This window comes from Hemicordylus capensis, chromosome 2 (assembly GCF_027244095.1).
Source record: "Hemicordylus capensis ecotype Gifberg chromosome 2, rHemCap1.1.pri, whole genome shotgun sequence".
Classification (NCBI taxonomy): Eukaryota; Metazoa; Chordata; class Lepidosauria; order Squamata; family Cordylidae; genus Hemicordylus; species Hemicordylus capensis.
This window is the reverse complement of record NC_069658.1, coordinates 352,689,100-352,715,151: the sequence shown is the minus strand read 5'-3', so window position 1 is coordinate 352,715,151 and position 26,052 is coordinate 352,689,100. Positions and strand designations below refer to the sequence as shown.

Here is a 26,052-nt window from a genome sequence, read left to right as displayed (position 1 = left end):
CCACCACACCAGTTCGAGTACAATTCAGTTTAAAAGGTCCTTAGTTTCCACACTGCCTAATGAGCCATCAACTGGTACTATTTTCAAAAATAAATTGCTCCCTGTTTTCTTCTCAGCTTACAAAAAGACTACATAGTGAGGCCATTCCCACAATCAGTAGAAAGTAGGCTAAGGGAGCCTAGCCTGCCTTCTACTGATTGTGGGAACCACCGGGCTCATGGGCAAGCCTGGTGGTTCCAAGGTAGCTAGCTCACCTAATTCCCCTTCCCCTCAAATGAGGTTGAGTGCTCCATTAACCTCTTTTTTTTGCCCATGTGCTGCTGTGGTGCATGGTGAAACATGAGTAGACCCCCCAACCAGGGGGCTGCAGAGAGCCTCCCAACCTCATGGTCTCTCCAGAATGCCCCGCGCATTTCTGTGGGGCACCCTGGAACTTCTGGGGGTCGGGTGGACCCAAATCCCCACAGCCCCCACTGGCTTTATGACAGAGCCAGCAGTTGTGTGGGCTGCCTATCTGGCCACCCAGGGCTTGGAGGCTGCTTGTGGGTGGGGAGAGTGGGCTAAACCTTCCAGGTGCTTTGCATGTGTAGTGTGAAGTGCCTCAGTGGATTCAAACATCAAGGCTATTTCCTGTTTTGGCTGGTTGTGTGCCATCACAGCAGCCAGCCCTCTTTTAATCCCTCCCCCATGTAGTTAGTGGAGCGAGTGCTGTGATCGTGAGTCTGTTTTGTGATCGCAGCTCCATGCCACAGTGATTCATGATGACACCCCCGAACGGGAGGCTACAAGAAGCCTCCTGGCATTGGGTGGGGTGGGCTCCCAAGAATGCCCCATGCACTTGTGCAGGGCATTCTGGGACTTCCAGGGGCCGGGAGGCCCCTGATCCCCGCTGCCCCTACCAGCTACATGACAGAGCCGGTAATGGTGTGGGCGGGCAATCCGGCCACCCAGGGCCAGCTGCATGCTCGTGAGCAGGGAGAGTGGATCAAGCCAGCTCTCACCACAAACCCCCTTATGGCTCTCCACACTGCTCGTGTGGAGAGCCTTACAGTCTTTGTATAGGCCTCTTCAACTGTACTGTATTTGAAACAATGTCCAAAACTGGAAACAGACATAAGGCGATAAAACAAGACAGGAACTCTGTCACGACATTACATTAAGGCTCTCTGCATGAGTAGTGTGGCGAGCCATAAGGAGTTTGGTGGGGAGAGCAGGCGATAGGGCCTTTCAAATGCAGGTTACAGATAAGAAGTGTACTACTGTATGTGTGTTGAACGTGTGTGAATACCGTATTTGCATACGGCTCTGTACATGTATACACTGTACACAGATTGTCCGTGTGTTGAATATAATGTATGAATAGGGCTAGAACAGATATGTAAACTAAACAAAAATGTAGGTTTCAAAAACTTAGGTTTTTACTGCTTTCAGAGAATAAAGGTCCGCTCCAAAATCAGGAAGGATTAACTGTTAAACTCATATGCAGCTTACCTGTAGCGCTGGATGTGACTTCTTCATATCCCCCCAGCTAAGAACCCAGAGTTGGTCATGTGATTTATCATAATGCAATTTTACTGGTAGGGGATCAATATCCAAAGACTTGAAAGAAACAAAAAAAACCTGCATCAGCTCTTCTTTAAGGATTTAAGAGAACTTTAAGAGAAGGATTTAAGAGAACTTGCTACAAACATTTCTCATTCCATCTGTTGAATATACTATACATAAGAATGTTATACAGGTGGCCCTCATTATCCATGGTCTCGGCACCCATGGTTTTGTGTATCCACAGTCAGGCCATGTACATCCGAACTTGCTATCCACAAATCTAAAAATAGTTGAAATTTGCCTATCCACGGTTCCTAGGTGGCCAGAAATGTCATCTGGGGTAATATCTGGCCACCATTTTAATAAATTGAGGCCCCCCCCCCCCTTTTTATGGAAAATTGGCAGAATTTGGGAGTTTGGGGAGGCATTGCTGGACAACTGGAGATCTAGAGGGCCTTTTTTGACCTCCAGGACCTTCAACCCCCCTCCCCCACTTCTCATTCACTCAAGGTCTTGATATCCGCAGTTACATTATTCGTGGCTGTAAACGAGAACGAAACTCCTGCGGGTGACTGAGGCCCACTTGTATACCAAAGTCTGTTACAAAGACTGCTATCAGCATTATGGCCACTGCCACCTCCCTGCTGCTCCTGATAACACATGCAATTGCCACAGACATTGGTAGCACAGATTGTATGGCTGAGCTTTGTGGTTTCCTTTCACATGAAGATGAATCTTAGTAGGGAATGTTGTCTCAGTGAACAACCCTCAGTGGTAGTTCAGTGCATGTACCAAAGAGGGATGTGAGCTTTCTGGCTGTGTGGGACTCACCACTCCATCTCTGCTTCTAGTGAAGGTGGAAGAGTCTCTGTGGGAATGATGCTGTGTTCCCACAGCATTCCCAATGGGAGTTGGGTGCAGCAGCAATGACACACAGTGTTATTTGCATTGGGCCTTTTCTGTCTTTGCTAGAAGCATGGATGGAGCGGCGAGTTCCACGAAGTCAATGCGCTGGCATTCCTTTTGGGTGCATGACTGTCTGCATTGTCGGCACACCACTATTATCCCTGAGGTTGAGACCTGCTTCAGCTGTGCATGCTTTCTGTGCATGCTCATGTTCTATGTGCTAGTGGTGGCCTTTGGAACAAGGAAAGCCCCCATGATGTCAGCCATAAACTAGCATTAATAATGAGGGATTAGCTACTTGAATAATATATATTCCTGTTTTATGCTGTGTTTACTCAGCATAAGATCTCAGCATAAGATCTTGGCAATGCTACAAACCACTCAAGGGCGGATGTGACTGCATATGGCAGCCCCAACACTGTTGAGTGCAAGCAGCTGCACAAGCAAGGCTACTGCAGTCACTCCCATTGCAGTGAATGGTAGTAATTGTAGCATCGCTGCTTGTGCAACCACTTGTCCTCAGCAGCCTCAGGGCTGCCTTATATATCCATAGCAGCACAGGCACAGTTCTCAGTACTGACGAGATGCTGCGAATCATGTCAGCCACTAATCACAATCAAAGACAAACACTACTACTATTGACATTAAAGGCCATGTTGATGTAAAGCTTTAAAAAGACAATAGAGATAGAAAGCCAACATTCACGCAGAACTGAACCATTCAGTATTGGTATGAGATGTGAATAGCTTTTCATATACCTCATGAACTCATATTTCACTCGCTGTAGTAAATGCAGCTCAAGATTTGTAGTAGGTATTTAAGTTTCTTAACAGAAAACAGTTTTTGAACCACTTTTGGTTTATAGGACTGGTGTGAAGTTCCCACTGCCTGGTAAAAACCCATCTGGCAGTGACAAGTGTATTCAAGGCAACATAACATACCTTAGCAAGGGTAAGGGCTGACACCACATTAAACAAACAGACAAGCTGACCCATTGAAATAAGCATGTCCAAAATGAATGACATTGTCTGACTATTACAGCATTAGGATACTATGAGGCTGTTCTCACGACCAGCCTAATCCAGCCTGGAGCAGCCCAGCCTGGGTTAGGCTGCTTGTGAGAAGAGGCAGGATCCTCATGGATCCCTCCACTTCCCACCCGCCTAACCCTCCCAAATAACCCAGCTCTGAGTTGATGATAAGGGTGCGCTCGAACTTGTAACCCATCTGCCAGGTATCGTGTGTCTCCTTGGGCTGAGTTCAGCCCGAGGTGTCACAGAGACAGGCACATAGAGCACTCATCTGACAAGGGAATCCCCCAATGCAACACATGCCGCATGATGCATTGTGGGATGCCTGGAGACTGAAACAGGCCAGTGCCAGATCCCTCCACCCTTATCCAGTGCTTCACAGAGCTTCATGGAGCAGGACTGCCCACGGGGGAGCATGGAGCATGCTCCCACCTCCTTCAGCTTGCTCGTCTGTGGGGAAGGTAAGGTTTCCCTTACTTTCCCCGCCCCTACCTGCCCACACACAAGGATCGCCCCTATATATTCTACTGATTTGGGCAACAACATTATATAACTATAGCATATAATGTTGATGGAAGAATTTGATTGCAAATAAAGTTATCATTTTAAATTATTCACAACACATAGACAATAATGATGCTGTTTCTGAGAGCATTTCAGCTTGTTATGATGGAAAATATGGATAAATGTATAACACGCTGCAAACCTAGTTGGAGAGCTGCAGCTTTTAAAGGACAGGGTCAATTATCCTATCACAAATCATGTGTGAACTAATAAGAAAGCCAATAGCTAGGATCTCCTTTAGGAAAGGGCATAATTTTTGGAGTATCAAAACCCTTTTTCCATCCAAAAGCAATTGCTAGCCTCTGGAAAGTTACCTGAATGACTTTTTGAGTCTGGATATCAAGGATCATTATTCTATTCCACTTAGGCTGTGTTACATAAATATATTTGTCTCTCACATTGACAGCGGAAGCCCAGAGGCAGGACTGAACAGCTTCACCTTCAACTCTAGGACAGATTTCTGCCTGAAATAAAAAAAAGAATGAAAGCAGGTTTAATCAGTTTAAGTTCAGTGCTATGATCCAGACAGCCTGCCATATAAAGTCATGGAGGAAACTAATAGATGGTATTAAGTTAAAATGATGTGTTTGCTTTTGCAGTCAAGAACATGAAATGATTGTTTGCACTGAGAACATTAAACTCTGAATCTAGCTATCAAGCCACTGCAAGCTATTATTTATATTCAAACTAGCAGGTGCCTATTAAATAGTATAAAAGTTCAGAACTATGGAACTATTTGTAGACTAGAAAGAGCCATAACTCAGATAAGATAGAATTATTCTTTGCCTACAAAAGGCCCAAAATTCAGTCCTGAGCACTCAGTTCAAGGTCTGGTTCAATATAAGACAACTTAGTAGGTTCATATGTACAAAATTGGATGGGTATGTTTCCCCTCCCTATCTATGTCCTGGCGCTGGTGGAAGGAAGAGAAAGAGGAAGGCCAGGTTCTGCCAGCATATTGCATAGTCAAACAAAGCAGAGTTTTCTGTCTAGCAAGAAGCCTCGTCAAGTACCACTTGCCCAACACAAGCCCTACAATTCTAGAGGGTAGGTGGACAGGTGTTGCTATAAGACTTCTTCCACTCAGGAGTAGGGATTTACTCTCCTGGTGGAAAGTTTGGAACTGTTGGGAAGGTGTTTTGGCCCTTCACCATACTGAACGTTCTAGAGTGCAGGTGCGATTTGTGTGAACGTTCAACTTTGGTACATGCAAATCAACATTTTGGCATGACCAGAAATATATATATATATATATATATATATATATATATATATATATATATATATATATATATGTGTGTGTGTGTGTGTGTGTGTGTGTGTGTGTGTGTCTGAGACTGATAGTGCTACCAGAATTTTTTAACCATATAAATCTTGTTTTGTGGAGGAAAGCACTGATTTAAGTTTCATGGAATCGTCCTATGGCTTACTCTGAGATTTGTGCATTTAAGCATTGCTGCTGCTGCAGAAGTGTCATGAATCTATTTAGAACAAGCCTGGAAGCTTGCATCAGATTTTACTGTTTATAACAGAGACTTTCTGAAAATCAGGAAGCTTTATGCTTGTTCCTTTATCATTTTGCTAGTGTGTTGATTATGTGAATGCAGACAATACAAAGTGAATCCAGAACTCCAAATTATTGTATTATTGTTTGTAGGACTCCAAATTATTATCTTCAAGCTAGACTTTGCTATGGCTTAAAACAAAAAGAACTAAGTGATTATATATGGTTATATCTGCATTTGAGGATGTGCCAGGGCTAAAAAGGAAAATAATCCCCTAATATGCCAATTGTAAAGAATTAGTTTAGGTAGCATCGAGACTAAGTTAGTTATGACTAAGTATGATTAGAATTAGTGGTCAACATTTTGTGAAGCAGTGAGCAGTTCTGCACTGCCTATGTTGCTGTGGGCATTTAAAACAATGCCAGCAGTGTTGTGCAAGGCTGATTTTGAGCTAATACATAAAATGGCACAATCATGTTCGTACAAATGCATTGTGCAAGTGCAGCTATGCAATTGTATGTATTAGTATAAGAGCCCTCTTGCATTTCAGTGCTGGTACTGTTTTAGATACCCAGAGCAGCACAGCTGGTACAGAATCTCTCACATAACCTGGACACCATGTTAGCTAATGAGACAAGTTATACAGAAATATAGATTAGTCAGAACTAACCTAAGTTCCATTAATTTCAATGGACTTAGTTATGACTAACTTGGACTGGATACTATCCAACAATTCTTGGCACAGTGCAGATCCATCCTACTGAAGTGAAGATCACACAGGTTGGCTGAACACTGAATATGCAAGTTACCTATGGCAGTATGTAAAACATGCAGCCAGGGGCCCAACTAGCTGATTTTGGCACCCGGACCACTGCTGCCACCACAAGCGCCCCCCCCACCAGCGGCAAGGCCTCCTCTGCGAGGCCTAGCTATGCTGAAGAGCAGCTTTTCTGTAATTTTAGCCACCATGTGTGTGGGTGGAGAGTGGGATGAGCAGCCCCCCCCCCGTGGTGGCAGCAGCGGGTGGCGGAGCATCCTCTGGGCCTGTCCATCTGGCCCAGCGGACCTCATAAACTGAGAAGCACGCCTGTACAGTTCAAACAGATTGTTGCAAGCCCATGACATCACAGTGGGGGGTTTGGCGCAGTGGGGGGGGGCAGCAGTGGGGCAGTGGCAGAACAAGTGTGAAGTGGTGGCAGGAGGGCCCCCATGGTCTTTGGAGGCCCCCCAGACCATGGAGGTCACAAACCGGAGCCTCGAGTTCTGGGGGTAAGAATGCCTCTGCATGCAGCTCAGCTGGGCATCAGCTATGCAACCAACCTCTCTGTGTGTGCTTGTTTAGCAGATTTTATACTGACCCATATACAAATCTCTGGGCAATTTACAAATTTAAAAACACAAAATTACAATTAAAAACACTGAATCAATTCAAACAGTCTAAAACATAATTATCAGTAAACTTATGAACAAAAAGCCTGATTAAACAAGTTTTAAAGAGGGGGAAAAAGCAACCAGAGATGAGGAGGCTCTAATTTTGTTTGGATAATTTGTGTTTGCAAAGATAGTGCAAACAACATATAACAGAAGTGTGAAATTAGTTTTTCAATATGTGGTCTGCATGTTTAAATTAATACTTGATTACTGATATGTGCTCTTTGCCAGCATTTGAACTGCCCCCCCCCCCACATTGGCAAGGTAAAGGAAAAAGGTGGGGGGAGTTAATGCTTGACTTAGTATTGCTTTCAACTTAGCTAGCCTTTTACTGCATCACTGGAAAGAAGGAAAGCTTTTGCTAGCCTGGCTTTCTAAAGTCACCTTGCATGTCTGTCTGAGGATCAATTAAAGCTCCTATGTAGTAGTAGTAGTAGTAGTAGTAGTAGTAGTAGTAGTAATACATCATAAAGAGCATAATATATGCCTAAAATTGATTGCACAAATAATGTAATTTTCTGTAGTTTCTGTAGTTTATCAAACTTAATGATGTGATGGAATTGTGTTGACTTGAGTTCTATGCATGTCAACAACAGCTGTTGAGTACAGAGGTGAAGGCATCTACTAGACTAGGCCTGCTTAACTTAGGCTCCCCATCTTTCTTTGGACTCCCATAATCCTCAGACACAGTGGCCAATAGCCAGGGATTATGGGAGCTGAAGGCCAACATCTTCAGGAGGGCCGAAGTTGAGCAGCCCTGCACTAGATGACCCAGCTAGGAATTCTGGCTTGGGAGGACATACTATGGGCAGCCATCCAGTGTTGCCATGGAGCTGCATCCCTGGGCAGCCAGGCTGCTCAGAGCTCCACCAAAGTCTTGTTGGGCAGCAGAGCATATGAGGGGAGCAGAGAGTGATATTTGCTGACTCCCCCACCTCCATTAGTGACTTTGCCTTCCAGAATGAGTGCTGCACTCTCCCCTCCCTCCCACATGTGCTCTGCTGCTTTGGAAGACTTTGGCTGAGCAAGGCACATCCTTCCTGCATGGAAAGCAGCTGCACTATGGCAACAGATGGTTGCTCAACATGTCAGCCATAGAGCCTGAGTTTTCTGGAATGGTAGAGCAGAGGTGAAGGGGGAAAAAAATCTTTTTGATACATTTTGTGGAGGTATGATTGATGTATTTTGATTTACTATAGCTCCGTTCTTCTCCAGCACTAACAACTTTTGAGTTTCAAGCTGAACAGACAAGTCTGTTTGAAATCTCATTTGAAACTGATGACACTTCAGTGGCTGCATTAGCATGTAATGTATAACCGGGGGTTGCTGAACCCACGGTTAATTCTTCTAAACGTGAATCGGTGGTTCTCACGATGGGGAAAAACTGGGCTGGGATCCTTTAGCCCAGTTTTCCCCCATCATGTGAAGAGCCTCATTGCCTACCCAGTTATCTTATTGGGTTGCCCAGTTTATGGTGCCACTGTAACTGCATTTGCTTGTGAATATACATCTTTATCATTTCATTTTTGGAGAGCAAAGCACATAAAGGTGAAACTCGGAAAATTAGAATATCGTGCAAAAGTCCATTAATTTCAGTAATGCAAATTAAAAGGTGAAACTGATATATGAGAGAGACGCATTACATGCAAAGCGAGATAAGTCAAGCCTTAATTTGTTATAATTGTGATGATCATGGCGTACAGCTCATGAAAACCCCAAATCCACAATCTCAGAAAATTAGAATATTACATGGAACCAAGAAGACAAGGATTGAAAAATAGAACAATATCGGACCTCTGAAAAGTATAAGCATGCATATGTATTCAGTACTTGGTTTGGGCCCCTTTTGCAGCAATTACTGCCTCAATGCGGCGTGGCATGGATGCTATCAGCCTGTGGCACTGATGAGGTATTATGGAAGACCAGGATGCTTCATTAGCGGCCTTCAGCAATTCTTCATTGTTTGGTCTCATGTCTCTCATCCTTCTCTTGGCAATGCCCCACAGATTTTCTGTGGGGTCAGGTCAGGCGAGTTTGCTGGCCAATCAAGCACAGTACACTGTATACTTTTCAGAGGTCCGATATTGTTCTATTCTTCAATCCTTGTCTTCTTGGTTCCATGTAATATTCTAATTTTCTGAGATTGTGGATTTGGGGTTTTCATGAGCTGTATGCCATGATCATCACAATTATAACAAATTAAGGCTTGACTTATCTCGCTTTGCATGTAATGCGTCTCTCTCATATATCAGTTTCACCTTTTAATTTGCATTACTGAAATTAATGGACTTTTGCACGATATTCTAATTTTCCGAGTTTCACCTGTTAATTTGAATTGAATTTGAATTTATTTATTTACGGTCTTTGACCAAATAGTACAATACATTTACATGAAAAACTAAAACACACTTTCAGCAAATATAAAACATTAAAATATAAAACCAATTAATCATTTCTAATGGAGTACTTATATATATATTATAGCTTCTCCAAAGCCTCAAAAACTCTATTTCTTTAAGGGCCGTAATCTTAAGGCCACATAGCAAAACTTAGCTACTGAGGCCGAGGTTGCTGTATCCTTGTCATTTAGTAGAAACGTTACCGTCTGGTCATCATCTTTTCCATTCAGGTCTTTTAGTAATGGGCCAATTAGTTGGTGCCTTATGTCCTGATATATAGGGCATTTCAATAAAATATGGGCCAATGTTTCAACCGCTTGATCACAAGGACATTTCCTTTCTTCATAAGGTAGTTTTGCATATATCCCATAGTGTTGGGATAGTATTTCCCGTAGTGTTGCCATCGCGTCCCCTCTCTCCCCTGGTTGTAGGATGGGAGAACAAGGGATGGAGTGGGAAGAGGGCATGCCCACCATGTGACTTTCCTGTTTGACAGGCTTACAAGGTTGGGATGGGACATGGCAGCATCCCTTTTGCAACTGCTTTATTAGATCAGAGACAGGGGGCAGGGAAAGTGCTGCAAGAAGGCAAGGAGCGGAAGTGATCCCAGGTGGGTCTGGGCCGCCCTTTCTATGATTACAGTTCCAGAAATAGCACAAAACCTCAGTTATGGAGGTGTCTGTCTTCGGACATAATGCTGCTGCCCTGAAACCTCATGTTGGGGTGGCAGGGGACATGCTCACTACAAACTGAAGGTTCAAACTGGAGTTTGGAGAGGGGAACCACAGGTCGCTTTTGCATTTGGACGTTTACAAATTCCAACCTCTGCCCCATTTAACTGTGGTTTCGCATTACATGTAAATGCAGCCATTGTGTTCAAGCAAATGCATATAATTGATGGTCTGTGAAATTTGAAAGTAAGAATTGAAAATTTCAAGTTCACGAAGCCCTAATCTTTATATTCGCATACAAGTTAGTTTCTTTACAATTTGTATCACTTTTGCAGTTCTAAAATAAAGTCAGGATTACAAATAGCTTAGATACGAAATACTCCAAACTTACATAAGTTGTGAAAACTTTCTCATTCGGTTTGATGTGTCTCTGGATCTCACAGTCAGTTGGCTGAATTATTGTGACCCCATCATCAGAAAAGACATAGAACATATTTCCTACACTGAGCCCTTGAAAGGAAAGCAGAAAAACAAGAAAGCAAGGGGAAATGTGTCACAATTTTCTACATCTAAAAACAAAAATATATGCTAAATGAACAAAATCACTATACCAAAGGGGAAAAAAACAAAAACAAAACAAAACCCCTGGTAATTGGGATGCTTTTGGTGCATTCACAAAATTAAATTCATGTCACAGTGGGACTTCAAGGTGTGAGAAGGGAGGTACAGATAGGCTCAAAAATGTATTGCCTTGGTGGTAGCAGTCATAAATTCAATCTAGCAACTTGAGATAATGCATGTTGCAAAAATCTCATCCAGTTAATAATGCAGGTTTCTTTCCCTCACATTAGAAACAGTTTGCTGCTAATTTTACCATTTGGGGAAATGTTTCAGATGCAGGAAATACAACCATGCATTGGACATAATTTTTTTAAATTTTTTTAAAGAAATGTTGCCGACTTTTCCCAGGAAATACTTTATATAGTGTCTTATACCCATTGGAAGCAAATCCTTATAGCCATCAAAGCAAAGACATTTTTGAAATTTTGCAAACTAATTCACAAATGTGGAATCTTATAGCATTGCAATAGCACTCATCTATCAAAACTGAGGCATTCCAGAAGCTTTAGAAAAATTGTCTGTCTGTGAATTCCCAGTAGTCTACATTTCTGCCTAATCAGAAATGCCTTGCAACATTAATAGTTTATTTTAGTTTCCATTACATGCAAAAGCAGTAATGAGTCCTTTGGATGCTGCGTTGCAGATCTTTTCTCTTTTCAGAGACCCCATCACTACACATTTATATATTTTACAAACACAGTATTCTAATGGCCACTGTCATCCCAAATAATGTGTTGATAGTGTACTTATCTGCCAATCTTCCATAGGTTTGCTGCTGTAATTTTATTTTAAATGCATGAACATATATCCTCAATTAAATAAGAGTCACCTCTCTTGCATGTAGATGGTAGATCTATTTAAACTAGTGAGTCCTGTTCAGACTCTAAATATTACTGAAGAACATTAAATGCTTCCAGGATTGGGAATTAAGCATCACAAAGAGTGGAATTTAGCCAGAGTTGATCACTTTTCATTTCCATTTATTTCAATGGGAAGAACTGAGCCAGTTGGGTAGTTTTAATAATGAAAATTATTGGAATAAATTATTGCTTGCTTGTTTAAAAAAGAAACACCCATACAATCAGCTGATGTGTCATCATGGAACACCTTTAAGGATAAATGCTCCTTGTGGCACAAATCCTGCAAACCATTATACATTATAGTCTGTGTTTGCAAGACTTGAGCCTCCTGTAGTGAGTATGTGACCTAAAATCACATTATATAACCTTTGCTATTATCATTTGGCATACTGAGAATTCAACATATGAAGTTAACCTTTGAACTATATCATAGAAATATCCCAGTCAAGGCATCAAAGAAGATCCTTTAATGTGATGCTGCAGTGAAAGATCATGCATATTCTGAGAGTGCAGCCTCCAAACTCCTCTGCTATGAACACCACTGAAGAACTGAAGTATGTTAGGCATAAGTATCTTATGTTGACATATTCAACATATATGGACCAAAATTCCTTCTTGCCACATGCACATAGTTCCTATTTATTTCAGTGTGGACTGAATACACTCATGAGAAGACAGGTTTTGGTCTTTGATGCAATGAGTGCACGTTTCTTCAGGTGTTTAGAACTGGGACATTTCAAAACAAATGATAACAATCATGCAGTAACTCATGATAATTGTGAACTATGCCTATGATCAGATTCATGCAATTAACCACTTTATTCTATATGATCATTTTGGGGGAAATGCAGTTCATATTTCATTTGCCGTGCCCCTAAAGCAGATGTTAATAACACTCAAACCTGTTGACTTGATGTTCCTTATGCTATTATGGTTTAATAGGTCTAGGGACATTTTTCAGTAAGGAAAAAGCAGACATTTGTGTGCTGGCCTCCATTAGACGGAGACTTATACACTGTATTATACAGTGCTTCCAAACTGGCCTTTATTAATCAAAATGACTGACATAGCACACGGTGAAAGACGGGCAGTTGGACTACCACCAGTGTTGCTGCTTGTGTACAAACCCTGCCAATGGTGTTACGGAACAGGGCAGTTCTGCTCCAACTTAAAGTCAAGCAAATGCAGTTTAGGGGTATGCATGAACCATGGTTTGAGCACAGGTTCAGTGCCATGGAGAGGGGAGCAGTGAGCAGGGAGCAGGAGCTTTAAGAAAGAGGAGAGCAGGTCCTTACCTGCTCTCCACCATGCCATACAGCTTCCTGCTGGGCCCAAATAGCCCCATGCAGCACCAGCATGCATGTGGCATCCACATATGCGTAAGAACCATTTGTGTGGCCAGCAACACCATTTTGACCATGCAGATGATGCCCACATATGCGCAGATGACATGTGTGTGCTAGCGCTGTGTGGGGGTACTTGGCCCAAGCACTGCACCAGCAGTGGTGGAGAGCAGGTAAGAGCTGCTCTCTTCTTTCTTAAAGTTCCTACTCCCCTCCCTGTAGCACTGAACTGGTGCTTGAACAGTGGTTCGTGCACACTCCTAGTGCAGTTGTGCAACAACCATTGGAAATAATGGGCATTACATCCTGCAACTATGTATGCTCAACTCTAAATTGCAGTGGAACAGCTCTGTTACAAAACACCATTGGCAGGGTTTACGCATACTCAGTGACATGGGCTCCAACTGCCCTCTTTTTGATGTGCTGAAGGTCAGCTGTTACTTTCTTCCGTTTAAGAATGCTGTAAATGAAACTTTGGCTGTTTGCGTAAAGCAAATAGCTGAAGTCTCATTTCTTACCTAATCCTGTTTGATGTATGCATGTGAAAGGTCCTATTGATGTCAAAGAGGGACAACACTGAGTGACTGGTGTAAAACAGCAATACAACACTGTAAGGGAGAACAAACTTGTAATGTTTTGGTAACATTGCTGTTTTTATATTAGCTAATATGCTGTTAGCAAATAAGCAAAATATTATCCTTTGATATCAACAGCATATTGGTGCTCCAAGAGCCTTTCAATACTTCTGTCTTTTAAAATTCAGTAATAGTAAATTTAGAAGTGAGGAATGGCTTGGTGAAGCATAAATGAATCAAAGGTGATGTACTCACAGCATTTATATATATTGGTTTTGCATTGTAATTTTCACTTAAGTAACGTCAGATCTGAGCAGGTTCCCTCTAAAGTATGGGGCATTTCGCTTGGCTTGGGTTATTTTTTAAAAATTTCCTGAATAAACATAAGACAATGAGTTCATTCACACAACCAAATGGTGGGACTGGAGGGAAGCCAGGAACATACCTGATTCCTCCCACATGACTGGAGCCTCCGTTGGGCTCTGCTGCCCACAAGGCTATATGAGTGATGTGGCGGCAAGCCCAGCAATGATCAGGAGGAAAGTATAGCTGGGGCTGACATATATCCCACAGTGCACCGCACACAGCAGCACAGTGCATTAGGAAAGCTCCACACTGCGTGGCAACTCCTTCCCCCCAGCTCTATGATAAAGATGGCTGCTGGCAAACTAGGAGCAGCTGCTGGCAGCACAGAGCTCCAGCTGACCAGCAAATGAGGTAGGAGGTGTGTGCTTGTCCTTCTACCTCACTAAGCCTGGCTTGCTGATCAGGGCTACCCAGAGAAGGAGTGGCGGGATGGTGAACAATCCTGGGGCTGCAGATGACCAGCCCTACCTGGGTTTGCCCTTTCCTACCCAGGTAGGGCTGGTCATGAGAATGAACTCAGTGTCTTTTTAGATTTAATGAGCTTGGGAAGAGGCTGACCTGGGTTCAGTAATCCCTGGCTCCACATGGCCTCGCCCCAAAGCTTCTGTATGGGGAGTATGTATTTGTAAGACTTGCATTGCTCTCCCCGCAGCAGCAGTTTCCCTAGGTGTTTCCTAGGCTGCTCTTCAAAGCAGCCCATCCACTGATTTATATAGGTGCTATTTTGTGAGGCTGTGCCCAATAAAACAGCTGCTGTAGCCCAGTGGGGCAGAATCAACGCAGCTTCTGTTACTGACAGTTAGAGCTGGGGTGTTGACATAAGCAAGCACCTCTGCCTCAAATTTCCTCCCTATCCTTAATATGGATCATTGTAGCAGTAAAGAGGTAAGCCCAAATATCAGAAATTATTAAGGAATAGTTCTCCATTTCTGACTACAAGAACATATGTTAACATTATGAGATGTCACATTCATTTTTTAAAATAGGAAATTCTGAAGATCAACCATTTTTTAATTCCTTGACGTAAGGAGTGTTTTGGTGTCACCACTGAAAACGTCTTTTTCAAGAGAACTGAATGCAATCTGGCCAAGCCACTAATTGGCTTTCTCATATGCCACAATAAGGTCCTTCACATGACCAAAATCCCTGGTGGCTAGGAAGGCCTGAGGGGGAGGCAGCAATATACCTAGCTTCCCCTACACGAGTCAGGGCTCGCTTGCACTCCACTGGAAAGCCTTTGAAAAGTGGATCAAACCATTTACATGTTGTGTCAATATGATCAATATGTCAAAGGCCTCTGAAGGAGTTAAATAAGTCATGTGAATTTTCCCAAACTGTCTTTTGCATGTGCAAATCTATGTTTTAAGTATTTACTTGAGGTGAAGCTTAAGTAAGAGAAGGGTATATACTTTCTACTATAAAAAAGAATGTCCAATTGGCAAATAGTTTTTTATTCTGGTACATATTTGACATATTCACATGTCACATTATCCAAAATCTTTGCAGTTAGGGCTCTGTTATACATTATTGCAGTAGCACAGGTCAAGCTTATTGTGGCATCATCTCATAGTACCATGATGATGATGATGATGAATATGATGATGAATTATTTAATTTATATACTTCCTGAACCCAAAGGCTCTAGGAGGTTCCCAAAAATAAACAAAAACAAAAACAAAATAAAACTAAGTGTTAAAGCAATTAAAAACAATTTAAAACATTCAAATATTACTAGAGGTCAGGCTAAAAACGTGTCCTAAGGGCTCTCTTAAAAGCTGAAAAAGATGTTAAACTGCAAATGTCTATAGGGAGTGCATTCCACAGCCCAGGAGCGAGTGCAGAGAACACCCACTCTGGAGTTACCACCAGATGAGCTGGTGGCATCGAGAGACAGACCTCTCAATGACAATAATATGTGGTGGGGATCATGCAGGAGAAGGTGCTCTCCCAGATAATCCAGTCCTAAGCCATTTAGGGCTTTAAAAGGTAATTACCAGCATTTTTTATTTTGCCCAGAAACCTACTGTCAGCCAATGCAGTTGTTTTGAAACAGGCATAATATGGTCCCTCCAAGAAACCCTGGAAACCAATCTAACTGCTGCATTTTGGACCAACTGAAGTTTCCAAACCACTTACAAAGGCAGCCACACATAGAGCGCGTTGCAGAGTCAAGTCTAGAGGTAACCAGATTGGGCACTACAGTTCTGAAATGGAATGGACACAGTTCTTCAAGGAATGGACGCAGCTGTTGTGTCAACCGAAGTTGACAGAAAGCGGTCCTGGCCATAGCCTCCACCTGAGAAATCAGAATGAGGACTGAGTCCAGGAGCACTCCCAAGCTACGTACCCGTTCCTTCAGGGGGAGTGGAACCCCATCGAGAACAGGAAGTTCTGGATGGGGAATTCTTGGCTTGATGAAAATCAGATGAGAAGACCTATGCAGGCAGAACTTCATTTTCAGATATTATTATGGTGGCACAGGATATAAGCCATAAAAAAGCAAATTCTGAGCAGCTGTGGAAATGTAGGAAGGAATCCTTAGTTGAATATATGAAGGTTTTTTAGAGTTATTTTAACTAGTATACAACTACAAAGTTGAATACTAGCTACTAATGTAAGGTTCATTATAAGTCTGATCAAGCTGAACACACAGTTACCAACTAAAATAAAAATGGATAGTGTAAGCAATAATCTAAAAGGAAGGAGTACACAAGGTTTGCTAATATGTGTCCAGCAAAAATATGGCCCCAAAGAATGTGACTTAGAAAATAAAGTCTATTCAAAAAGGATTATAAACAAAGAAGAGCAGGAACTATCATTGTAAATAAAGATATTATATACTTACATTTCACTTAAATTAAAATATAGTAAACTGTGACTTTCATGCTGTGGTATTTGCTGATAATTACATATTTAAGTATCTTTTTACATTCTGCTAACTTTCGGAATGTATATCAGATTTTGTTGTTGAGAACTGTTTTCTGAAAACTAATATCACTTATATTATACTGATAATTGGATTGGCTTCTTTGTGACTTAAGGCCTGCCAACATTGCTAAAGTTAGTGGCAAATCAGTGGAGAATGGCCCATTATGGAATTATTAAAGCAGACAAGCACATTATCACTACAACAAGACAATTTGACTGCAGTACCTTCCTCTCGCCACAGTATGTTTGCAACTGCAGCATCAGAGAAATGGGAGAGCCAGAAAATGGTCAAGAAAAAGAAACAAAAAACAATGTCAAAATTTCATTGTAGCAGTTAAATGAATGCAACACGCTTGTTTTTTAAAGACTTATTCAGTTTGTCATAGTCTTGTAGCATTAATCCAGACAAATGATATCATTGGAGAATGAAATTCACCAGTTTTAATTATTCCCTGTTGGAACTTCTCCCCCCCCACCACCACCCATCAAAGTCTTTATAGATAGGACATAAACCATTAAAGTAGATACTTCTGCATTTTGCCTGAGTAAAAATTGTGAAATGTGACTCGTCTGTGTAACAACTGCCTCTTATCTTGTACAATGAGATGAAAGCTTTAGCCACATGAAAGCTTACTCTAAATACAGTGTATTCTCTGATAGATAATTAAGAATATAATGCTAAAGAGACTTTTTCTCTCTTATTAATATTTCTTAATAAGCACTTTAATATCCATTTTTTTTTAAAAAACCACAACCTTCTCTTGTTAACCCACAAAAGCCACAAACACAATGCTGTTATGTAGATAATTATCATCCATTCTTTTAGCTAATGAAAATGTGAAAGTTTTCAGTAATATGAAAAGTTCTGGGTGGAGAATGGATGCTTGGCATTATTCTCATATTGTGTAGTGGCTGCTATGTAAACCACTTTGTTGTTGTTGTTGTAGAAAAGCCATATATAAATATTCTAATATAAACTCAACTAGGTGCAAATGTTTTTGTTACTAGATGCACATCTGTTAGGGAGCTGCAGTCAGGCTCAGCTCCTTGGCTATTGTTCCTCTCTAACAAACACATTTGAAACACATTTGTCAATTTCATTCATTACATCTTTACACTTAATCTATACAATAATTTATGGGTGCACACTGAAAAACTAACATGTAAAGTGGTGCCCCTTAGATAATATAATGTGTCCAATGCCATTGAATCTTGTGGAATATGAAGTAAATCCTGAGTTGCTGAAGTACATGCATTTTACATTGTGGCTGTTTTACAGTAGCCCATTGTTTTAAGCATTAGGCCACTTAGAACAATTTGTTGTGGGGCGGCTAACAAATAAAAATTATTTAATTTTATGTATGTATGTATTATGGAAGGAGACAGGAGTTAAGCTGAGAAAGAAATTAGCTTGGGTCTTAGTTCTCCCAGCTCTGCAAAACAAATCTTTTATCATATTCCATATCTGTTTTCAAGTCAGAACATGAACTACAGATATTTTACATCCAGGACTTGCATGAGATTCCACTAGTGATGGAAAGGATCTGGACCAGATATGCCCTCCAGATAGAGTGGGGAATTCCATTTTTTCTAACTCTGTTCCAAAGTCTCTGTGAAGAAGACCACCAAAATAGGACCAACAAGGTCTGAAAAGCCTCTAGGCCCAGCACACTCCTGAAGATGTTATCAGAACAGGGCCAGGGCCTAGAGGCCATGGAACCTGCTGTGCCTCTCTCTAGATGAGTCAGCTGCCCTCCTTGCCTGGGATGGCAGATGTGGCAGGGAGGTGAAATCATGCAAGGAGAAAACATAGCAAGCTTGTAGTCTCTAGTCTCCACTATGCTTCAGCTGATGTCAACAGGAGCATACCAGGTTGTAGCTGCTTTTCCTGACCTGGATAGGACTCTCCCAACACCCCCTATTTTGGATTATGTCAATTAAACAAAGGGCATGACAGTGATCATCTCATCAAGGCTGGGAGAGGTATAGGCTGCTAAGAAGCACTAATGTGCTGCCCATGCCATAAGGTGTGGGGTAGTGAATGTCTCCTGAATCCATCCATTTGTTTAGAATTAATTCCAGATCAGACCATGGGAATGCTCTCCCCAATCAATAAATTCTTCATGCTTCATATGGCATTTCAGGGGGACTGAAATATTTTGCAAATGGACATTGGAAGAGGCTGCTCAGGAAAGTGTGGAACTTTTTCACTGGAGCTTGTGAGAATTATCAATATAAGCAGTAAGTGAACCAAGGAGTATCTTCCAGTTATATAATCAATGCTGTTAGTAAATGGCAATAAATTGGTTACTTTAAAGGTAGTCCTTATGCCCTGATCTTTACTGAGGCAAAACCCAGTTTGGTTCCATTCAGTCAAGACCATAATTTTCAAGACCAAACAAGAAAAATAATAACCACAGATACATACCCCTACATGCTACTACATAAGTAACTAAAATAAACAGACTGAGAAAGTATGGTCAAAGTTAAGCTTACGGGTCTTTCTAGCTGAATCTTCAATGAAGAGAGAAGAAATATCCTCATCTACTCCCACTTCATTTTTAGCAATGCAAGTATAGGCACCTGTGTCTTCATAACGAACACTATTGATGTGAAGTTCACTTCCATTTGCTGCAACAAAGAAATCCATAAACAGCTGCAACTTCTATCAAGTGATGGAAAGTGAGGACTTTTAGGTTGCAACCTTACTTGGCAGAGAGCTCTGTTGAAATCAAATGTGATCAAAGTCTCACAATGATTTTTAGTCAAGAAGGTTTAGAACTTAGGTTGCCTACAGTCTTGAAATACTGAGGATGACTGATTAGTTACCGAGAGTTTCCAAAACTATGAAACTTCTCCAATCACATTCTGTAAGAATACGAGAAGTGTGAAGGCTGATACATACATTTTCAGATGGATAAAATGTTGAACTTCTGGGAATATTGGCTGACATCCAGAAGAAAATTACTCATTTTCTTTTCATTTAGGCATTGCCTAACTTGCCCTTTTAATTTCAGTAAGTCTACTTTGAGTAATATTTCTCAGGATATCAGCTACTAATTGGAACATAGCTGCTACAGGCACTCTTCCAGAAGGGTAGCCATGCTTGTCTGCTGCAGCAAAAATAGAGTCTTGTAGCAATTAAAAAATTAAGACAGTATAAGCTTTACAGGCATCTTGAAATGATGAGGTACACAGAGAATCTGAAAATATATGCCTTCTACAGAAATGGTACAATTTGTTCAAAATATATTTCATGTCTTTCTGTTTTATAAACTAGTAAAAAGAATTGAAAATCCAGCAATATCCAAATGAAAAAAGAAGGTGCACAATATCTGCCTTATGATTTATGCAAGATATGGGACCAACTATCTTTCACCCTAACCAACACTCTATTTGATGTATGTTTTACCAGAGAATAACTGGATGACTTCATGGCAGTTAAAAGTAACTTCAAACTCTTAAAAAGCATTACAAACAATGTGGAAAACCAATCCCATTTAATTTGTCCCATTTAACTTGTCCCATTTAACTCTGTCTTGCCATACATAACATTTATTTTCTTACCCTTACCTAACAGCATTAGTTGCTTGGACAATTGTGGCATGATGCCAATGCCATTCTTTAACCAGGAAATTTTGGGGTTTGGAATGCCCTCAGCATGACATTTGAGGCTCGCTGATATGCCAGGTTCTTGTGCTTGGGTTTCAGGATATACACGAATCACTGGTGGCACTGTGGAAGAAAAAAATTTTAGTGCCTTAAAACTAATCTAGCGGATGTCACCTTTTATTGTTCCCTAAAATTCACTATCATCAAACACTGTACTCGGGGCTGAACTACATGTTACATGCAGTTGCATTTTTCTCTTCAGACAATTCCCCCCTCCACCACTGAAAAGCAGCCTTGAAGAATACCATCAAGAGTATACCTTTCCATTCTTGCATTGCCTACTATTTTATAGGTAGTAAATGCTGCCAGACAGTGAGGCTCTACACATGATACATGTGTAGAGCCTAACCGGGCTCTCCTGCACTGATGAGCAGGGAGCTCACCACAGCAGCTTATAAATACAGTAAAATAAAATTTAATATATACTAAATACAACTTGAAAAAAGCAGCAAGTAGAACTAAATTTGTTTTCAGAAATTAAAGAGCACAGACCACATTAAAAAGACAGAGACCAGATAATATGTATATCATCACTGATTTTTCAAGGGTTTTATTTGTGTGTGTGTGGTGGTGGTATCCTGTCAAAAGCTGAATCTTGAGTATGTGATGTATATTAACTCTGAGCAAAAAAAAAAAAAAAGTCCTTCAACTTCACCAACCAGCTTTTAGGCTGAGAAATGGACAAATCTTTTCAGTGTGTTTCAGGAGGGCAAATGGGGCAAAATGCAGGCAAACTTAGCAGCAGCAGCAGCAATAATGCACTTATTTGCTGACCGGCGCCATTGTTTAACCCACAAGACAACAGAATGAGAGCAGGAAGCAAGCATGGCCCTAACTCCATTGCCTCATGATGATGCCAGGTGAGAATGTGGCACTGACATAAAGCCCAATTCACAAAAGTTATTCTCATTGTATACATGATTGTAGATCCATTCACTTTAAAAGTGAACCTGGATATAGCCCCTCTCAAATTTAGTTTATAGATATGAAGTGCACTACTGTATGTGCAGTAAACATAATTTTTGTGAATGGGGCTTCTGATTTAGCTTTATGTCAGTGCCACATTCTCACCTGGTATCATCATGAAGCAATGGGAATTAGGGCCATGCTCTGTTGTATTGCGGGTTGAACAATGGCTCCTGTCAGCATCTACAGTCATTCACAGAAAAACATGTGTACAGACACCCGTATGTTCATACAACGTAATATGGGTCATATACATGACCACTTTGGGTGGGGCTGGGGAGGGCAGGGAGGAAGGCAGGATCATCCCTACCTTCCCCCGCATGATCTCCTGGTCCTTGTAAGCCACACTGCCCACATGATCCCTGCTGCAGCGAGCAGTGCAGAGATCTGGAGGCTGGGGGAATGAAGCCCCGGGAATCCTACAGTGCACTGCACAAGAAGCACTGTTAATTGTGGAAATCCCTGTGGGAGGGATGCTCCTTCCACTGGCCCATATGGTAGCAATGGCTGCTGACAGCCTGTGCCTGCACAGGATCTCACTTTTAATCTGGACCTCATTTGTGTGAGTTCCCACACAACCTTGCTTTCAATCATGGGGAAAATCCCAGGCTACCTGGCTGAGGAGTGCTGGGACTGATCCGGATGGTTCTCATGACCAGGTGGACCTGGTCATGTGAACCAGAACAATGTCTTGCATAGGGCTAGGGTGAAGGCAATGCTGAATCCTGCCTTCATTCTGGAGTCTTGTGGTTAAAGAAGAATTGATATTCACAGTTATAATAATGACTACAAGAGAGCCACAGTGGCAGCAGAAAAGAAGAGGGGTAGCTTTGGGAACACCTCAAGAAACCTTTGGCCTATCAGCCCCCCACTTTCAAACCAAATCATTCTAAGGACACCTTCTAACTCCACTCTAGTACATATGCAAAATAACTTGTCTATGGTTGGAACCTGGCACATGCAGAGTTTCTCATGGCGACTATGTACTGCAGGGTAAATAGGCCCTCAAATCTTAATGGTGCACAGCCCTGTTTGTCCTTATTAGTTTTATGAGTATTATGAGTTTGTCCAGATCTCTAAATCCTGAATTTCACAAGGTGAGTTTACATTTATGAAATAACTTTAGATGGGGCAATGTAATTAAATTGTCCTAATTAGAAAATCAGATAAATAACACAGCTTTCCTCTTCTGTAAAATGTCTAGGTAAAATGTGCTCAGGATACATTTGTCGTTTGGACTGAATCTTCTCTGCCATAAGATACAAATTAAACCTGTATTAGCATCAGTGAAAATTACCTATCCTGAAGGACCATGGTGAAGAATGTGCCGTTTTCCTGCCTGAAGACTGCTTCTGAGAAGATCAAAATGGACCCCTTTAGTTTGTCTGTCTCTAAAGGGCCATGAGGATGTATTAACATTTGAGAAGGTGCAAATTTATTGATTTGCTAGTGGTATATAAGATTAGAGCTGCTGCCAAAATTTACTGTCCTTGAATTTTTAATTGAAAAAATAATCATCACTCCTATTGAAAAGCCTCCTGAAATTGTGTTCACTCTCTTGAATTCTGCATTGTGCATTTCAGTGAATTTAATGCACACTCACAAATCATTACATTGCTTTCTCCCAAACCATTACTATCTGGTAATGTTGTTATGAACATATTTGTGTGTCATACACCGCTTTCATTGCACCTGATTTAAAAAGGATTTAGAAGGGTTGCTCTTTTCAGAGGATTCTTGCCAACCTGTTGCCCCTCCCTACTGCTTGATGTTATGAAAACTACCTATTCTGGTAACTTCTGCAACACCAGGGTTTACTTTCATATTTTGTTCTGATTTTATTCATTCATTTAAAAATGCATTCCTTCCCCTACCCCAGCCCCGGCAAAAAAGTCCAGAGTTGTGCATTTGAGACATGTGCACATGCAAGTTATATGGATGGTCATACAACCCAGCACCCAAAACCTAGTTCCCTATATTGCTGGAATTGCACATTAGTGTTGGCAAGAACTAAAAAAAAAAAAAGGGGGGGGGGACAACAGGAGAAGGAATTTGGGCTTCTAGCAACACTCACAGTCCTACTAGCACAACAAAAATCAACCATATACATAGGAACATAGGAAACATAGGAACATCAGAATGGTATAAGAGTATATTTGGGCAATTATGGATTTTCACAAGTATGCTCTGCAGCATTTCATAAGTTCCGGGGGATTTCTAGAGCTACACATTTTATAGAGCTACACATTAAACCTAAGGAATCTACCATTTCAAAGACTGTACCACAAATTATGCAGCTGAGTTTCCCACATTTGGGGAAATTGCAGGGGTCAGCATACCCGGAGAGCAATGGATGAGCCTCACCCTGGGAAAACCACCTTCATGATCATGGTGTTAATGCTTAGCATCAACATTTAGTGGGGGTTCAAATGAATGAATAAACCATGGTTTATGGTTTATTCAGTGGTGAACATGACCCAAGCCTTTTCCATCACTAATTCAATTCTGGTTTTAAATACAAGTGTGGTAAAACAATCCATGGGTGAGCTGAAGAACTGTGGTTGAAACAACCCACATTGTCAATGGATGTGAACAAGACGGTCAGTTGGGAGATGGTGGAAGCAGTGTGTGAGCTGAGGTCATGTCCATGACAAAATAAACCATCGTTTTTTCAATCATCTGAATCTACCTCTTTTCTTACAATGCAGGTTATTTGTTAGTAATGGTGGGGAGATGAAAGTTTCCATGAAAAACCTCTACTTTTCAGTGTATTTTTTGTATCCCTTTCTTTCAGCTCAATATGTGAGAGCATCTCACCCCCAGGTTCCTTCACACATTAGAAATGTGTTTTACTTATATTTGGTATTCTTTTAAGAATCTACTTACAGATTTTCTTATGTGTCACTGATGGACCAAATACAACAAACTGGGCCAATCCACTTTGTAAGATGGCATGTGATGTTTAATGAATGTATTTCCATGAGGTTGATGTCAAGTAAAGAACTTTTCACATGCAACATTACCACACAACTGTTTTTTTGCAAAAAAAAATCCAAAATTTTATATATTTTTTATATTTTCCAAATATCCAAAAAACATACAAAATGAAATTTATTTGCAGGGCCATTTATTGAACCTTTAATTAAGATGGTCTCAATGGCTGACATCTAGACTAACACAGCTCTGGCACTATGGGGGAAGGGTGATTATTGATAGTCTGCCCTTCCCTACAAATCCCACTGTGTCTCCAAAATATATGTCCCTAAGGGTCCTGTGAGGGAAGAGGAGATCGTCCCTCTCTCCATGGTGCCAGCACAGCATTAGTATGGATGTCAGACAATGATATATTCAGGAAGGGAGGATATACAACATCTAGTGATTATAATAAAGTACAGGACCAAATCTGAATACTACTGCACCCCTGGAACTTCTTACTGCTTGAAGTGGAGAATGAGTGCATAAGAGTATCCTTAAAGCAACTTCCTTGGCATGGCTATTAACAGAAAGCTTCAATTCTTTTGCACCTAAGCCACCAGTTCTAGTTAATACTGTAAATGGAATCAGAAACAACAGCCTGATTCACCAGTCTTTGTTTCTGGAGATCTTTAAAAATAAAAATCAGGTGTAGCTCACATTGAAGTGATGAGCTAATTATTGTGAGGAAAAAGTCAGAACGGAGAACTGATGATACAGCCTAGTTTTGACCAGCTTCCATTTTACATTAGGCATTGGGATTTATTTTATTTTATCCATAAACCCACCAAGGCCAACTGCACTATTAAGGATATCTTCTGTCATTCATTACAATAAGCTTCATATACTTTGAGAGTCTCTAACGAGGCTGACCGGATGCTTCTGACCTTGCCAAGTCTACTTATCATGGGCTGCTGGGAGGAATACATGTCAGACTGCTTAGATTCCCTCTCTGAAGGAAAGAGATTTGTGTACTGAGGCAACTGCAAAAGCCAACTTTCAGTTAATTAATGAGTGAAAAGCACAACACGAGCACCAGAATGATTCCCATTAAAACAAATGGGCAAACTAATTTTTACAAACATGACATCATACCTTTAAATAGGCAAGATAATTATTAAAGTTAGAGACTGGTGAAAATTAGATAAGCTAAACTGTTGAAGACCCAGCTCCCTTGAGAAGTTCATAATGCCGGGAAACATTGAAGGAAAGAGAAGACAAGGATGACCAGCAGCAAGGCGGATGGACTCGATTACGACAGCAATGAATGCACCACTGAGAGACTTTAAAGACCATGCATGCGCGTAGTGCCACGCAAATGGCCTCTGTATCCACGGAGGCCATAACTGCACCACCACTACACAGGTGTCTTCCTAAACAATGCTTTGTGCACATTTGGGCCTGTGCTGGGGGATGAGTGACAGTACCGGCGACTGCAGCAGCCTCTCTTGCCTCCCCTGCCTAGCTGTCCCTTTGCTGCTGAACCAGTTCACTCAAACCAGGCTTGATTCTGTTCAATCACGGACTGAACTGGCCCCGGGTCAGTTCATGATCAAGCCGCTGAACTGATTCAGCAGAGAATGGTTTGTGCACACCCCTAATAAATTGTAGTGATGCCACTTCTTTGTTTGTTGCATTATCAAGGTCATGAGATGAAGACTTCTAAATTTATGGAGAATATCTTTCTCTTTCTAAT

At 41.3% G+C, this 26,052-nt stretch overlaps 1 protein-coding gene across 6 annotated transcripts in view; it reads right to left on the bottom strand.

The window, feature by feature from the left end:
• FSTL4 (follistatin like 4) overlaps positions 1–26,052 on the bottom strand; it is a 705,580-nt gene that overhangs the window by 14,884 nt on the left and 664,644 nt on the right. For 5 of the 6 annotated variants that reach the window (XM_053297769.1, XM_053297774.1, XM_053297772.1 and 2 more), the window contains 6 exons: positions 20,319–20,480; positions 19,242–19,376; positions 16,971–16,997; positions 10,444–10,562; positions 4,361–4,510; positions 1,492–1,599 (listed from right to left, as the gene is read on the bottom strand). In XM_053297769.1, the coding sequence (XP_053153744.1) occupies positions 1,492–1,599; positions 4,361–4,510; positions 10,444–10,562; positions 16,971–16,997; positions 19,242–19,376; positions 20,319–20,480 (701 nt within the window). The remainder of the gene's footprint in view (positions 1–1,491; positions 1,600–4,360; positions 4,511–10,443; positions 10,563–16,970; positions 16,998–19,241; positions 19,377–20,318; positions 20,481–26,052) is intronic. The other variant, XM_053297770.1, reaches the window with a different exon arrangement.